Raw genomic sequence first — 16,054 nt, 5'->3', positions numbered from 1 at the left:
TCCCCGGAGGATGTGAGGGGACACTGTCCCACTGTCACAGCGCTCCCACGAGCCCAGCCAGGGTGGAGCCCAGCGTACGTTCACGTCTGACTGGCCCCGGTGCACTCAGTGAGCGCACGTCGGCTTTGCCCTTGGTCTTCCCTGCAGCGCGCTGGCAAAGATGAAATATTTTTAAATACTTAAAAGATGACATCTTTAAAAATAACACTTCTAAAATAACAACTTGTTAAATAACTTTTAAATATAACTTTTAAAATAACACTTTAAAATAATTTTTAAAACAACAGCTCTTCTTACGTTGATGCCCTGTGCCAACACATCTTGAGCACTTCCTCAAAGACACGGACAGGAGGGCAGGAACACATCTTACTAATAACACAGCGTCTGCCGGCTCGTCCCGTCCTCCTGACAGGTAAGCAGTGGGCGCAGATTCCGCTTCTGTCCTCATTCACGCTCTAGCGGTAGGTATTAGAGTTACGGGACAAGTCGGTTTGATGAATATGACGACGTCCGTATACTTTATTGTGCCAACTGAAAAAATGCTGTGCCTTCCAGAAACTTCATTTCCGTTTCTTTTGGCAAGGGAACGCCGTGTGTGTGTTGGACCCAAATCCTTCAAACCGCGGGCACTGACTGGGATGTATCCCAGGAGCTAGCGCAGCCAGTCTGGAAGCGTAGGGAACGCTGACACTATCCCCAGGAAGATGTTTCTAGAGTTTAATGTATTTTAAGAGCAAGGTTACAGGAACAGCCAGAAGACAGATGCACTTACATGCGGGACCACTTACGAGGGAGAAGAGCCTGCACCTGGCTGGGATCCCGTGTGAGCTACAGATGGGAGAACACCGTTTAGTTGCCGTCCATAAATGATCTGCTCGCACTAAGAAAATCCCAGTGCTTGCACGATCCAGAAAGCCTTCACAGGTTTGTGTATTATTGTTACAAACTTCAGTTGCTAAAGTTTCTTGCCGAAGCCTTGTGACCTGCACAAGTGCTTTACACGTCTCTACTTTTATGTTAAACATCTGCACACAAATCAAAGTAGAAATGCTTCCAAGACCTGACTTCTGCCCCTGGGTTTCCATTCACGGTCACATACTCGGGCACCTGCTGACCCCACAGGGGGAAGTAGCTAATGTTCAAGACTACCAGTAACAAGAAAACCTTGTGTGCGATTTTTTGTTTTTAAGATTTTACTTACTCGTTTGAGAGTGGGGCAAGAGAGAGCGTGTGCACGAGGGAGGGGCATGGGCAGAGGGAGAAGCAGGCTCCCTGCTGAGCAGGGAGCCCTGGGCTCGATCCTAGGACCCTGAGACCATGACCTGAGCTAAAGGCAGACACTTCACCCACTGAGCCCCCCAGGAGCCCTGGTTTTTGCTTTTTTGAGAATGAACTGTTGCCCGTCCAGAGCGTTCTTGAGTACGTTCTCCACACGTGTAGCGTGCCAGCCGTGTCTTTTGGCAACATTATCACACACCTGGTGTGGACAGCACACAGGTTGGTGTCTTCCAAATAGCTCGATAGGCCTCACTTGCCTCCTGCAGAGCACCTACAGCTGAGCCCCGAAAGCTCGGATCTGCGGGAAGTCCTGGGCAGTTCCTGCACCAGACGTCCAAAGCGAGGTGGGAGCGTGACTTGTGATGAGGACAGCTTCCAGAACGCCCCAGTGCAGGCCTGGAAGGATTTCTTCAGCCGCCAGCAGAGGGCGCCCGCTCGCAGGCGGCTTTTCTAGCCCGTGGCCTGGCCAAGTGCATCTGTGCGAACCCTGCTCTGAGGCCTCCCTGCCTGCCCCCCTTCTCCTCTGGGGGCGCTGGGCCAGCTGGAAGCAGTGCCAGGGTTAGAGATGGATCCCTGGAGCCTGCAACATGCTCCCCACTCCTCGAGAGATCTTCAGAGGAGAAACTCATACTTCTGGATGATTGGGTGTTTATGGCCGTTAAGAGTCCGTGTTTACTTGCCACGGTCCCTGGGCCTAACCTAGGCTACGTTCTCTGCGCGCAGTAACTTACTTCCCGCCAGCGATCCTGGTGTGATCACCCCACCTCACACGAGAGGACTGTGCAGCTCAGAGAGCTCGTGTAGTTTAACCACCATCACACAACTGGAAGGGTGCTGGGCCAGGAGACCGAATGCTGAAAACCACGCTCCACTGCCTCTCTGCTGTGTCCTCAGGGGTTTTATCAACTAGTTCACGGAACGCCAACGTGCATTACGGAATCACTGCCTGCTTACCTGTTTACTTCCCCATGATAAGCCTGTCTGTAGCCTTCTAGCTCCCTGCCTGACTGTTGCCGCTCCCGCCACGAGCAAGGCCCCCTTCCGTCCCTGGCCGACGCCCCCTCCGTGGGAGACTTTCCCTGATCATCCAAACAAGAAGCAGCGTCTCCTTCCCCCCCTTTCCTTGCACCTGCTACCAAACGCAGGCCTGCCTAGTCCACTGCTTGTGTGCCTTGCGCCCGTACACATGTCCTTTCCCTCCAAGGCCAGGCCCCGTGTCTTGCACACAGCTCTCTGCTTGCTGATATCCGGTAAATGCATCGTTTCCGTCTGGCCCTTCCCTTCCATTTTTATTCCCGATTCTTTCTGTTGAAATGATCTTAAACAGTGGAATTACATTATAATCCCAATAGCTTATCGTGAGAAAGCAGACAGCCTAATGAAAGCTGCCTTTTGGCTTTCCATAGTAATTGTCAAATTCATACTTTACATATGATCATTTTTAGTTAGAGATCCCTCATTTTTAGTTTTGTTAGCTTGCTTCTGTCACAATTAACTGTTAGAAAAAAGCAATTCACCAAGGAAGACTTTAGGAGTCTGCTGAAATACTAGCACGTTAACTAAAACTCAGCTGAAGGTCTAACCGCTTTTGAGCTGAAGTACACCCTGCATCACGCTTGCCAGGATTTACCTCCCACATCGGTTCATTTTCAAATCTCCCAGTGAAGCCAAGTGGAACAAAATACAAGATACAGAAAAAAGGGTAGATTTTTTTATGTAATGAAAGCACCTTATGAAATTTTAAAAAGCAAAAGCATTGTACGGAGCAAAGAAGATTCTCATTTCCTCCCTCTAAGCTTATTTATTTCTGAGCCGAAGATATTGTTTCAACTCCCAGGCTTAAGGAAAATCATCTTTGATATAAGACGTTATCGTGGGAAGTCATTAAGCTGTCGTGCTCAGACCGAATGCTCATACCACACTCCTTATCAAGGAGCGCCAGCAGATGCGGCCACTCGAGACCCTCCTGGAAGCAGAAGCCACACGCTTTGCTAAAATGGTTGAACCGAGAGATCAAAGCAGCCTTAATAGGAAACCAAAGCCAGACTGAGACCATCTTGCAGCTAACCCGGGATCCCAGCGTGTCCGTGCCGCAAGGAGACATTCGCACGTGCTGCGCTTTCCCACGTAACGTCATCTACGACGCTACCCGTGAGCCAGGCGCTGTTCGAGCCACCACGCCAGTACTCCGTCCCCGCAAGAAACGGTGAGGCAGGTGGCACTGTCTTGGTCATGCCTACTTCGCAGATGGGGAGGCTGAGACACAGGCAGGAGACACCCAGCTCACTCCAGGGTCCAAGCGTGCAACCGCCGTACTGCCCAGCCACACGGAACTACCTGCTGCAGGACACGGATGATGCCACAGGGTCTAAATGAATGACTACGGAGATCCCGTATGGGACGGAGATCCCCATTTTAAAATGTTCTTGCTAAGAACGGCCATGGAGATAAACACGTCTGGCACCTAAAAAATGAAACATACACAGCATCTGTGATTTTTGAAGCGACCTAAGGACATTCGTGTGAGAATTTTATAAACGGTGACTAGACCGGATAAACGCTCGGCGGGCAGAGTGACGCCATGCCCTCTGGGCCGGGCCAGGGGAAGCGGCAGGAGCCTGTGAATGCCCCACGGCCCCGGGCCCTCCCTTGCGGACACAGCCCCAGTCTGTCCTCCCACTGGACTGTGTGCCCCATGACAGCAGGTGTCATGTCTACGCCACGTGCTCCGTGTGCCTACAACACAGCGGCTCTCAGTAAGAACTTCTTGAAGGACTGATTAAAGAAGTCCGGTTTTGTAGATGTGAACGTACACGCACGCACACAAATATTTATAACAACGTGCTAGTGTCCTTGTGAACGAACAACAATAAATAATGGTGGCCCAGTCTCCTGCAGAGACTCTGCTCAGCATCGCTGTCGCCCAGCAGCCCATCCAGAGGAGGACGCAGCAGAGTTGGCCGAGCACAGTCTTCCCCACCTTTCCGTTTCCCCGAAGGAAAGCACCGAGGCCACCCCAGGGACCCAACGTCGTGGCTGTTTACTCCCATCAACTGACCGATAAACGTCTTCCCTTCCTCCATCCACGTGTATGGGCCAACAGGGCACCTGCACGGGCCGCGGATGTCTGCTTTCTGCTCAGACCCCTCAGCGTCCACCTCTTCTGCCAGAGCCCCTTCCTTTGGTTCTTCCTCACCTCCTCCCGTGGACACAGTTGGTCACAAAGTGGAACCGGGTGCCTAGTCCTCTTCTTACAAAAGGGTGGGATGTAACCCGAACTGGGTCCCGGACCTGGAACCGAAGGATCCGGAGACCACGAAGTGGGTGGAGCTCATTCCTCCCCAGGGGGCGTCCTGGACGGCACCTTCCCGGCTGACCTCCAGTCCCCAGCTACTCTCTTGGTGGCTCTTGTCTTCCTGTAAGTTGCATTTGCTGGAGTTGGTGTGACGCCTGTGGCCGAGGGACGCTGGCTGAGCGGTGCTGATTTCCTCACTGGTGTGTCCCATGTGACGGGGCTCCATGCACAGAAAGGACCAGAGGGACCCCTGCTGTGTGCACTGTGATGATTCCCTAATGAGAGACTATTCCAGACGCCTTAGCTCACCAAGTCAGTGCAGTTTTGTCCAGGGAAGCCAGCACATGACCTCTGCGTAATTCGCAGAGAAAGAATTTATTCAGCCACGGAGTTTCACAGTTAACAAAGGAGGACACAGGATGAGGAGTGAATTCCCGTCAGATGCCACAAATAATGGCAATATTCAAGGTGTCCAACCTCCTACACGACACAGTCGTTAAAGCATGGGTTTTGGTGTGTCCCAAGGTTTGAACTCTGACCCACTTTGAAAATCCATTTCCAGATTAATCACTGATGTTGCAAGGATTCAATTTCAAGTGTAAAATTGACCTCCCCACCATGTGGTCTTCAGACATGATGTCAGATTAAATCCTTGACCATGAAAGCAGACAGATGTCTGGAGATCCTGTAAGGATGAAAGTGGGGGGCTGGGCTGGGCGGGTGGTCAGCGAGAGCATAGCTGCCGGGTCCCGACTGAGCCAGGCCAGCATCTGGGGAGAGGCGCTTACGGCGGGAGCTGCTGTGCACGCTGGCCTCGGAGAGGATGGAGGCCTAGTGGGACAGACACCGTCCGGCGTGGCCAAGTCAGTGATTTTCACATGTCAGATTAGGAAGCAAAACATGAGATTGATTTTTGGGCAAAAACAAGCTTTTAAAAAATAACATGGGGGGCGCCTGGGTGGCTCAGTTGTTAAGTGTCTGCCTTCGGCTCAGGTCATGATCCCAGAGTCCTGGGATCAAGCCCCGCATCAGGCTCCCTGCTCAGTGGGGAGCCTGCTTCTGCCTCTCCCACTGCTTCTCTGCCTGCTTGTGCTCCCTCGCTTTCTCTGTCAAATAAATAAATAAAATCTTAAAAAAAAAAAAATGGAAGAGAACAGCATCACATGGCAAGGGACAGCACAGTCTTTCAGAAAGGACCAGAGTTAAGCGTCTGAGTCTTGATCTCAGCTCGGGTCTCGATCTCAGTCGTGTTCAGGCGCCGCTGGGCGTGGAGAGCCCGCGCCAAGAGCGAGGCTCAGAGTGCAGAGCTGCGCGGAGCGAGAGCAGCCCCGTCTGGTGACACTCGTCCGGTAACATGAGTGTGTGCGTGTGCACGCACCCCGTGCTGACCTGGGTCGGCCTGCCCCCACTGGCCGCGCGCGTGCATCTCCACTGTCTTCAGAGACGTCTCCCGTTAACTGTGAACTGGCTGTGGCGGGAGCTTCTACACTGTGGCAACTGGCCACTGGGGCTTTCAGAAAATGGCTCCCCGCCCTGCTCCCCACGAGCACCGGTCGCTGGACACTCACCAGCGTACCCCAGGTCCCGGTTAGGAAGCAAACGAGTGAGCCTTAGACACCAGCCCGCCCAGGTTCCCGGGGGATCTGAGATGTGTGTCCGGACGCATCACGTTTGTCTTCCGTGGGACACACAGAATCAAGAAGAGGACAACTTGTCTGGAGGAGTTTGTGACCCCGTGGATTCGATGCCGCCTTAGCTAGAAGCTCAGGTTATCCTGTCTGCTGAGACGGCACCAAGGTTTGGATCGGGGCTTTTTGTTTTTCCCTTAGATCTGACAGAGACCTTTTATGAGGTGGGGTATTTCTATGGCTTGTTGTGTCCCCCACGCCCCGAATTCATACCTGAATCTGAACCTCCAAAGACGATGGCGTCAGGAGGTGAGGTCTCTGGGAGGTGAGTGGGTCACGAAGGTGGAGGCCTTAGAAACAAGATCAGTCTTAACCGATGGGATCAGGTCTCCCAAATGACCCCAGAGAGCGGCCCTCAGCCATGAAGAGGCCTCGCCGGCACCTCCCTCTCAGACTTCCAGCCTCCAGGACCAGGAGAACCAGGTCTCTGTTGCTGGTCCGCCAGCCCATCCATGGGATTCTGGGGCCCAGACGCACTGGACATGTATGAATGTGTCAGACCCGAAGCCTTCACTTCTGTACTCGGGCCAGGAAGGGCGTGACGCCGCATCACCCGAAGCCGACTGAGGTAGGGGAGAACCGTCTCCCTGGGCAGTGGGGGAGAAGCAGGCGGACCCCAGGAAAGCTCCAGGAGTGTGACACGGGGCAGGTGCCGACTCCTGCTTCTGCTGAGCGGCAAACCTGCAGCCGAGAGATGCACCTTCCGTTTCCCGCGGGGGCTTCCATTCTCGATAGCGCAGTGCGTTGCGGAAGTCGTGCCTTCCGCTCACTGGTGATCAGTGAGCGGAAGGGCCGTGAGTCTCTGGTCATAACCGGTCCCGGAGGGTCCTGGACCCCCAACTCAAGTGTGCCCTTTCCTAACCCCCACCCCCCGTCACTGCTTGGGGTCTTTGCTCCACAAAAGCAGACCGAGGCGGGCTGTCCACGCAGCTCCAGACAGCCCCTGGGGGCCCCGGCAGGCGCTCTAGCTGGTGAGCGTCCTGGGGCTCGTCTCCGACCTACACTTGCCAAGCCGGCCCCTGTTCTTGGGCATTGCGGGGCCATTACTCCGGCTGGGAAGCAGCTGGAGGGGCCCGGAAGCTCCGGAATCGCGAACGCTCCTGGTGACGCGCTGTCTAGCGTCACCACAGGCCTGCACTGCCTCCCCTGGCGCCAAACCAGCACCTCCTTCCAGATGCTGAAGACAGAGAGAGAGAGAACAGTGATGCACGTTGTAGGCCCCGTGTGCGTGCGATCGCAAGTGGTAGAAAAGGCTGCTTTTCTCTGGGATGTGAGACACGGTGTCACCGTTCAGTTGAAAAGACAAGATGACAACCGTGTCCCCCGGAAGACCGGCGCGCAAGAAGCCCTCAGGAGGCAGCCACGCTGGGACTGTCCCCCGCTGCTGGCAGGCTGAACAGAGGGACACAGGTGGGTCCGGGGAGGGGATGCCAGGGTCAGCCGCCCCTCCCTGCCGCCCCTCCCCCGGCCACTGCCCCAGCACCCCCGGGGTCTTCATTCCCGGGGAAGGGGTCGCTGTCACAAGCCCCCTGCTTCCGGAGTGTTCCCGAGTCCCTGGGCAGGTTTCCGCACACGGAAACGCGATACAGAGACCCCGGCGGACGGGGTCATCTGTGGTGTGGCGCGGGCCAGCGCTTCTGTCCAGCAAGGCTACGTTGTGGGGTCTCTTGCCCCCGAACACGAACACTTCATAACAGCTGTTCCCCAAACTCGGGCCATTGCATGCATTTTTGTAATTTGTCGTATCTGCGTACCATCTGTACGGCTCCTTATTTAATACTTTTCTGAAGCCAATTCAATTTATTTTTAAAGAAAGTCTTCATAGTTGGAAAGCCAGCATCACGTGCCATAAATAGAACATCGCCATGAACACGGAAATAGTGGAAATGAGAAACCACATCGCTAAATTCTTTCTAAGTCTGAGGCTTTCTCTCTCCGGTAGCAGGGATTTCAGCATCAAACTCAAACTTTTCCTTTCAGTAACGCTCTTCGGACAGAAGCATGGAAACAGAATTAAAACATCCTCGTCATAAACAACTCGGCCGTGAGGGGACTTCACATTCGGCAGGGTCCCGGGGTCATCTTGTTGCCACTGGAAGGCTGCGGCCGAGCACGTGTGTGTGAGTGCGTGTTGCATCAAACACTCGCACTGAATGTGGAGTTGTTCATTTTTCATGGGCAGAGGCGAGCCCTCGTTATTTTTATTAGGTTACGGGATCTTTTTCCAGATAAATGTACTGTCTCCAAAAGTCTGGGAATACGGAGAGGAGTGCGTGTCCCCAGGGAGCCGGAACCCACGGAAGAGCGTGCAGAGCAGGTAAGACCGCGGTGTGCGGGAACCCGCTCGTTCACGTTCTCAGGGGCACCCCCATGAATACGGTGGGTGACTCGGCGAGGTCACAAGCTCAACTATCCCGGTTTGGCAAACAGGACCAAGGAAATGAGCGATGCCTTTCCCCAGGGTGTGCCATCTGCTGCCCTGGCATAGACACTCCATGGGGGCACGGTCCCATCGCACCCTGCTGGAAGCACAAAGCCTGCTTCGTTTCCACAGTACTTGGAGTAAATCACAGTTCGTTCTCAGGAGAAGTCTCTACCCCGATGCTCTGACTCCTGAATGCTCGGCCCTGTGTGTGGGACAGAGCTGCACGTGCTTGACCCGCGTTGTCGAGGGGAGCAGCGACTCTCCTGGAGGCCCGTGCAACGAGACACAGGGTCTCCCAGGCCTTCTGCTGGCCTCTGCTCTCCCGCGCTCATGGATAGTTAACGTCCCACACCGCTTGGGTCCTAAATGCAAGTCAGTTAGCTCACCTGGTGCTCGGCGAAGGGACAGCTCTGCGTGGTTTGCTGTGCAGTGTAAAGGAGTTTCAGGTACGCGGGCCACATACCCCGCGTGCCCCATGCACCAACTCAGACTGCTGTATTCCCGTGAAAACCAACCTGCTGTAGCAGTCGATGAGCTTTGAGGAATTACAAAGCCTCCTCACCCTTACACTTCGTTTTCATTTTTAAAAAGGCAGACTCTAATTACTTTAACAGGAAAAAAATAATGTGGTTAAAGAGAAATGTCAACTAATTTTAGAAAACACATAGAAAGCATCAAGACGGAGAGGAGAGCCGTGTTTGTGGTGCGCCGACTTACTTCAGGACCTGCGATCACCATGTAGACGTTAGGCTCTTCACGATGCCATTCTTGGGAAGAAAGAGAAAAAAAATTTCAGTGGTTTTATGCCATAGATAGAAACGTAATTAAGTTTAACATTAATTACATGATATAAATTATTTCTTATCACTATTCATTCAACAGTCAAATTCTCTGTGTTTGAAATGTAAACACTGAACGTTGTATTATTCTAAGTAAAATGATTTTTCTAGAATGTTATGCATTATCCGGATCTCTCCCCTATTGGAACAACCAGGAGGAAGCACTCCACAAGCCAACATGGACTTGGGGGGTAATTCAAGCAACGCGGCAAATCTCCAAACGTGTCCTACAAACTGACATGTGTGAAACGTTTCCAGGTAAGATTATGTTATTCTTACAATTATTCACTGTTTTTGGGATTTCCGCAGAAGCCGAGGGCACGGGAGAGTAGAAACGGATCACTACCCAGTGCTCTTATTTTTCTGGTTGTTTCCAGAGTACCCACCTAGAAGCAGTTCTGCTCATGTGGAAAGACGGAGACGGGAAGACTGAAAATCCTACAGAGAGGTAGGCTTAGACCAGTCCCCAAACAGAATTCTGTCAACAAAACGTACCTGAGAACACATCCACCAAGTAAAGAGGGTCCTTAACTTGTCTAAGGCCACACACCAGGAGAAAGATGTGTAAGTTATCAGCACTTTGGTTAATCCCTGCAAGGGAAGAGTTCAGGTGTTCTTAGTGGGGAGAAGGCACTGGACACCACGGGAGCAAAGACCCGAGACACCGCTCCGAAGCCGCAGGGCTCCCACCTCTCCGCACCTGCCGCCCCCCCGCCCCCCGTAACCTTCACACAGTTCACTGCATGAATGATCTGCCCCTCCCGGTGGGAAAACCTGAGCCGAGTTCAGCCCAGGAAACAGGCTGTGCAGCGAGGAAGAGGCAATTCTTGCGGAAGTGTGAGCCACAGGCCCTGGAAAGCATTTGGCTAGAATTTCAGTTAGACGAGCATTTCCTTCATGCAAGCGAGGGGGCTTTGTGCGGTGAGGTGACCCCGAGTCCGCGTGTTCACTGAGGTGCGCACACTAACATGGACGTGCCCACAGGTGCGTGGAATAAAGGCTTTGGGTCGCACGGTGGCTCCTCTCACCGAGAGCTGGACTGGCTTCGTGGCCCGTCGGCTCTGGGCCGGTCTGGGATTAGCGTTGGCCCATGGAGCTCGGGGTGGGGGGGCAGCGAGTGACTTCCGGGTCGCGGCCATGGGAAGCCCCGTGTCATTGTCTCTCACCCCCCGCAGCACTGCCGCCTCCCAGCCAGGCCGGCTGCCTCCTTGGGGACGAGGATCTGCGGGGAGACGGCCAGCCGACCCCGCTGGAGCTGCAGGCCTTGGCCCACCGCAGAGGGAGCGCGGGCCCAGCAGCAGACAGGTGGGGCCGGCAGGAGCTGCCCCGGAGCCCGGGCCCAGCCGCCAGCCCCCACGGCCACGGGAAACCGGGGCTCTTTAAGCCCCTTTGTGTTGAGGTGGTTTGAAATGCAGCAACAGGCAAGTGATCTGACGGAAATGACCCGTGTAGTTAACACAAGCTGACCTAAAACATCATTCCCAGATGCATGGGCCTGCACCCAGAAGTCGGGCTGGTGAGAGGATTCGGCGCCCGCTGCCCACTGAGTGCACTTCCCGTGTCTCGGTGCTGCTGTGAGCCGTGCACAGCTGCGTCGTCAGAGCGACAAGGGGACACGGCTGTGCCACCTCCATGTGACCACACGCCGTGTACTGACTGCCTGTGACATGCGGTAAGGCTGGGTGTCCCCACGGTCTGAAGTGACCGCTGACAATGTCACCGAGGTGCGGGGGGTTGTAAAGGATCTCCCCACTGTGCTGCGCACCCCGGAACTCACCCTAGGAGGACAAGACATACTGTGTGACCGAAAGTCCCAGCTGGAAGCCACATGCAGAATTCGGATCCCAGATCAGAGGACTTTGAGGCCAGGAGACAAGCTATTCCCTTTAATGAATGATAACTTGCAGAATTCCTTTAAGGGACTGGAAGGTCCAGTGTGAGACACGGATAAATTCCTCCTTCCGAGGCAGAACCCGTCAGTGAAGCTGAAGCCGGACAGTGAATGTCCAGTGAGGACAAAAATCACAAGTGTCATCGTGAAAATCAGTTACCGGCGACATTGGAAAGTTAACAGAGGAACAAGGATAAAGCCAGGGCATGTGCTGTTAACTACATGGGGAAGCCTTAGCCCAGGGCCCAGGGCACGTGGGTGTGCACACACGCACATGTACACGTGTGCACACTGTTTTTATATCTAGAACAACTCCCGAGGGGCTGCGTCCAGATGTGAGTCCCTGGGTGGGACACAACATCACAGACCGCGTCGTCACAATGTACCTGGCATATGTGCTCAAATACACAAGAAGACAAGAAGGAAAGGTAGAAGGAGACACATGAATGTACCAAAAAGGGGGAGAAGTAATGAAAAAAAAGAAGTACAACAGCAAAGCAAACACAGAGATGACCCAGGGACGGGAGCCGACGCAAGCCGGGTCTGAAAACCTGCCTGCTGTCTTGTCAGAAAGACTCCACTGCTGTCTGTACGTGTGGCACACGACAGGCATGATGTTGGAAACGATTCTGTCCCTTTATTTCACTGTGACGCGTGGTCTGGTTTCTGCTCCGGTGATGCCGGGCGAAGTGTGCCTCCGCCCACCCCTACCCAGGACCCCGAGGAAGCCAGCCTGGAGAGAGTGACCCACCAAGGACAACGTTCTGTGACTCGCAGTGAGTTGGACATGTGGTACGGAAACCTCATCCACATGATAGATGTGTCTGCGTCCACACACAGCCCCCATGTTAGCCGTATTACACACGAGGAACTCTCATGTTTTCTCTCCCATTTCGGTTTTTTAAAGTGCTGGTTTCTGGGGCGCCTGGGTGGCTCAATTAGGTGAACATCTGACTCTTGATCTCGGCTCAGGTTCTGATCTCAGGTTGTGAGTTCAAGCCCTGTGTTGGACCCGACACTGGGTGTGGAGTCTCCTTAAAAATTATTTATTTTTAAATTTATTAACTTATAATGTATTATTTGTTTCAGGGGTACAGGTCTGTGAATTGTCAGTGTCAGTGTTACACACTTCACAGCACTCACCATAGCACATACCCTCCCAACGTCCATCACCCAGCCATCCTCTCCTTTCCCCCCAGCCACCCTGTTTGTTTTGTGAGATTAAGAGTCTCTTATGGTTTATCTCCCTCCCAATCCCATCTTGTTTCATTTTTTCCTTCCCTAACCCCCAAACCATCCACTTTGCCTCTCAGCTTCCTCATATCAGGAAGATCATATGATAATTGTCTTTCTCTGATTGACTTATTTCGCTCAGCATAATACCCTCTAGTTCCATCCGTGTTGTTGCAAATGGCAAGATTTCATTTCTTTTGATGGCTGCATAGTATTCCATTGCATGTATGAACCACATCTTTATCCATTCATCTACTGATGGACATCTAGGTTCTTTCCATAGTTTGGCTATTGTGGACGTTGCTGCTATAAACATTCGGGTGCACGTGCCCCTTCGGATAACTACATTTGTATCTTTAGGGTAAACACTCAGCAGTGCGATTGCTGGGTCATAGGGTAGCTCTATTTTCTACTTTTTGAGGAACCTCCATACTGTTTTCCAGAGTGGCTGCACCAGCTTGCATTCCCACCGACAGTGTAGGAGGGTTCCCCTTTCTCTGCATCCTTGCCAGCGTCTGTCATTCCGGACTTGTTAATTTTAGCCATTTTGACTGGTGTGAAGTGGTATCTCATTGTGGTTGTGATTTGTATTTCCCTGATGCTGAGTGATGTGGAGCATCTTATGTGTCTGTTGGCCATCTGGATGTCTTCTTTGCAGAAATGTCTGTTCATGTTTTCTGCCCATTTCTTGATTGGATTATTTGTTCTTTGGGTGTTGAGTTTACTAAGTTCTTTATAGATTTTGGATACTAGTCCTTTCTCTGATATGTTATTTGCAAATATCTTCTCCCATTCTGTTGGTTGTCTTTTGGTTTTGTTGACTGTTTCCTTTGCTGTGCATAAGTTTTTGATCTTGATGAAGTCCCAATAGTTCATTTTTGCCCTTGCTTCCCTTGTTTTTGGTGATGTTTCTGGGAAGAAGTTGCTGTGGCTTAGGTCAAAGACGTTGCTGCCTGTGTTGTCCTCAAGGATTTGGATGGATTCCTGTCTCAAATTTAGGTCTTTCATCCATTTTGAGTCTATTTTCGTATGTGGTGTAAAGAAATGGTCCAGTTTCATTCTTCTGCATGTGGCTGTCCAATTTTCCCAACACCATTTGTTGAAGAGACTCTTTTTCCATTGGACATTCTTCCCTGCTTTGTTGGAAATTAGTTGACCAGAGAGTTGAGGGTCTATTTCTGGGCTCTCTATTCTGTTCCATGGATCTCTGTGTCTGTTTTTGTGCCAGTACCATGCTGTCTTGATGATGACATCTTTCTAACAGAGCCTGAAGTCTGGAATTGTGATGCCACCAACTTTGCTTTTCTTTTCCAACATTCCTCTGGCTATTCGGGGTCTCTTCTGGTTCCATATAAATTTTAGGATTATTTATTCCATTTCTTTGAAAAAAGTTGATGGTATTTTGATAGGGATGCATGAAATGTGTAGAGTGCTCTAGGTAGCATAGACATTTTCACTATATTTGTTCTTCCAATCCATGAGCATGGAACGTTTTCCCATTTCTTTGTGTCTTCCTCAATGTCTTTCATGAGTACTTTACGGTTTTCTGAGTACAGATTCTTTATCTCTTTGGTTAGGTTTATTCATAGGTATCTTACAGTTTTGGGTGCAATTGTAAATGGGACTGACTTCCTAATTTCTTTTTTCTGTCTTGCTGTTGGTGTATAGAAATGTAGCTGATTTCTGTGCATTGATTTTATATCCTGACACTTACTGAATTCCTGTATGAGATCTAGGAGTTTTGGAATGGAGTCTTTTGGGTTTTCCACATAAAGTATATCACCTGCAAAGAGTGATAGTTCGACTTCTTTGCCGATTTGGATGCCTTTATTTTCTTTTTGTTGTCTGATTGCTGAGGCTGGGACTTCTAGTACGATGTTGAATAGCAGTGGTGACAGTGGACATCCCTGCCGTGTTCCTGACCTTAGGGGAAAAGCTCTCAGTTTTTCTTCATTGAGGATGATACTCACTGTGGGGTTTTCATAGATGGCTTTGATGGTATTGAGGTATGTACCCTCTGTCCCTACACTTTGAAGAGTTTTGATTGGGAAAGGATGCTGTACTTTGTCAAATGCTTTTTAAGCATCTATTGAGAGTATCATATGGTTCTTGTTCTTTCTTTTATTAATGTATTGGATCACATTGATTGATTTGTGGTTGTCGAACCACCCTTGCAGCCCAGGAATAAATTCCACTTGGTCGTGGTGAATCATCCTTTTAATGGACTGTTGGATCCTATTGGCTAGTATTTTGGTGAGAATTTTCGCATCTGTGTTCATCAAGGATATTGGTCTGTTATTCTCCTTTTTGGTGGGGTCTTTGTCTGGTTTTGGGATCAAAGTAATGCTTGATCCAATGGAAATGTAGGTAATGGAAATCAAGGTAATGCTTGATCCAATCCAAATATCCAATGGAAAGCAAATGGTGTTGGGAAAATTGGACAGCCACATGCAGAAGAATGAAACTGGACCATTTCTTTACACCACATATGAAAATAGACTCAAAATGGATGAAAGACCTAAATTTGAGACAGGAATCCATCCCTCATAAAGTAAGTTTGGAAGTTTTCCTTCCATTTTTATTTTTAGGAAGAGTTTCAAGAGAATAGGTATTAATCTGTCTTTCAATGTTTGGTAGGGGGGTGCCTGGGTGACTCAGTGGGTTAAGCCTCTGCCTTCAGCTCAGGTCATGATCTCAGGGTCTTGGGATCGAGCCCCACATCAGGCTCTCTGCTTAGCATAGAGCCTGCTTCCCCCCGCTCTCTGCCTACTTGTGATCTCTCTCTCAAATAAATAAATAAAAATTTAAAAGGAAGTGCTAAACCAGGCACTCACATTGTTTATAAAAAAAATAAAAATAAAATATAAATGGTAGGATTCCCCTGGGAAGCTGTGTGGTCTTGGGCGCTTGTTTGTTGGGAGAGTTTGATGACTGCTTCAATCTCCTTACTGGTTATGGGGCTGTTAAGGTTTTCTATTTCTTCCTGGTTCAGTTGTGGTAGTTTATACGTCTCTAGGAATGCATCCATTTCTTCCAGATTGTCAAATTTGCTGGTGTATAGTTGCTCATAATGTGTTCTTATAATTGTTTGTATTTCCTTGGTGTTGGTTGTGATCTCTCCTCTTTCATTCATGATTTTATTAATTAGGGTCCTTTTTCTTTTCTTTTTAATAGGTCTGGCCAGGGGTTTATCAGTCTTACTAATTCTTTCAAAGAACCAGCTCCTAGTTTCGTTGATCTGTTCTACTGTTCTTTTGGTTTCTATTTCATTGATTTCTGCTCTGATCTTTATTCTCTTCTGCTGGTTTAGGCTTTCTTTGCTGTTCTTTCTCCAGCTCCTTTAGGTGTAGGGCTAGGGTGTATACCTGAGACCTTTCTTGAGAAAGGCTTGTATTGCTATATACT

At 50.7% G+C, this 16,054-nt stretch overlaps 1 protein-coding gene across 1 annotated transcript in view; it reads right to left on the bottom strand.

The window, feature by feature from the left end:
• Positions 1-16,054, bottom strand: part of GLT1D1 (glycosyltransferase 1 domain containing 1) — an 84,515-nt gene that overhangs the window by 23,631 nt on the left and 44,830 nt on the right. Inside the window, exons 7-8 of the mRNA XM_080821222.1 lie at positions 10,021-10,116; positions 9,404-9,453 (exon numbers count right to left, since the gene is read on the bottom strand). Of these exons, the coding sequence (XP_080677348.1) occupies positions 9,404-9,453; positions 10,021-10,116 (146 nt within the window). The remainder of the gene's footprint in view (positions 1-9,403; positions 9,454-10,020; positions 10,117-16,054) is intronic.

This window comes from Martes martes (assembly GCF_963455335.1).
Source record: "Martes martes genome assembly, chromosome: 13".
Lineage (NCBI taxonomy): Eukaryota > Metazoa > Chordata > Mammalia > Carnivora > Mustelidae > Martes > Martes martes.
This window is presented reverse-complemented; position numbering and strand designations above follow the sequence as displayed.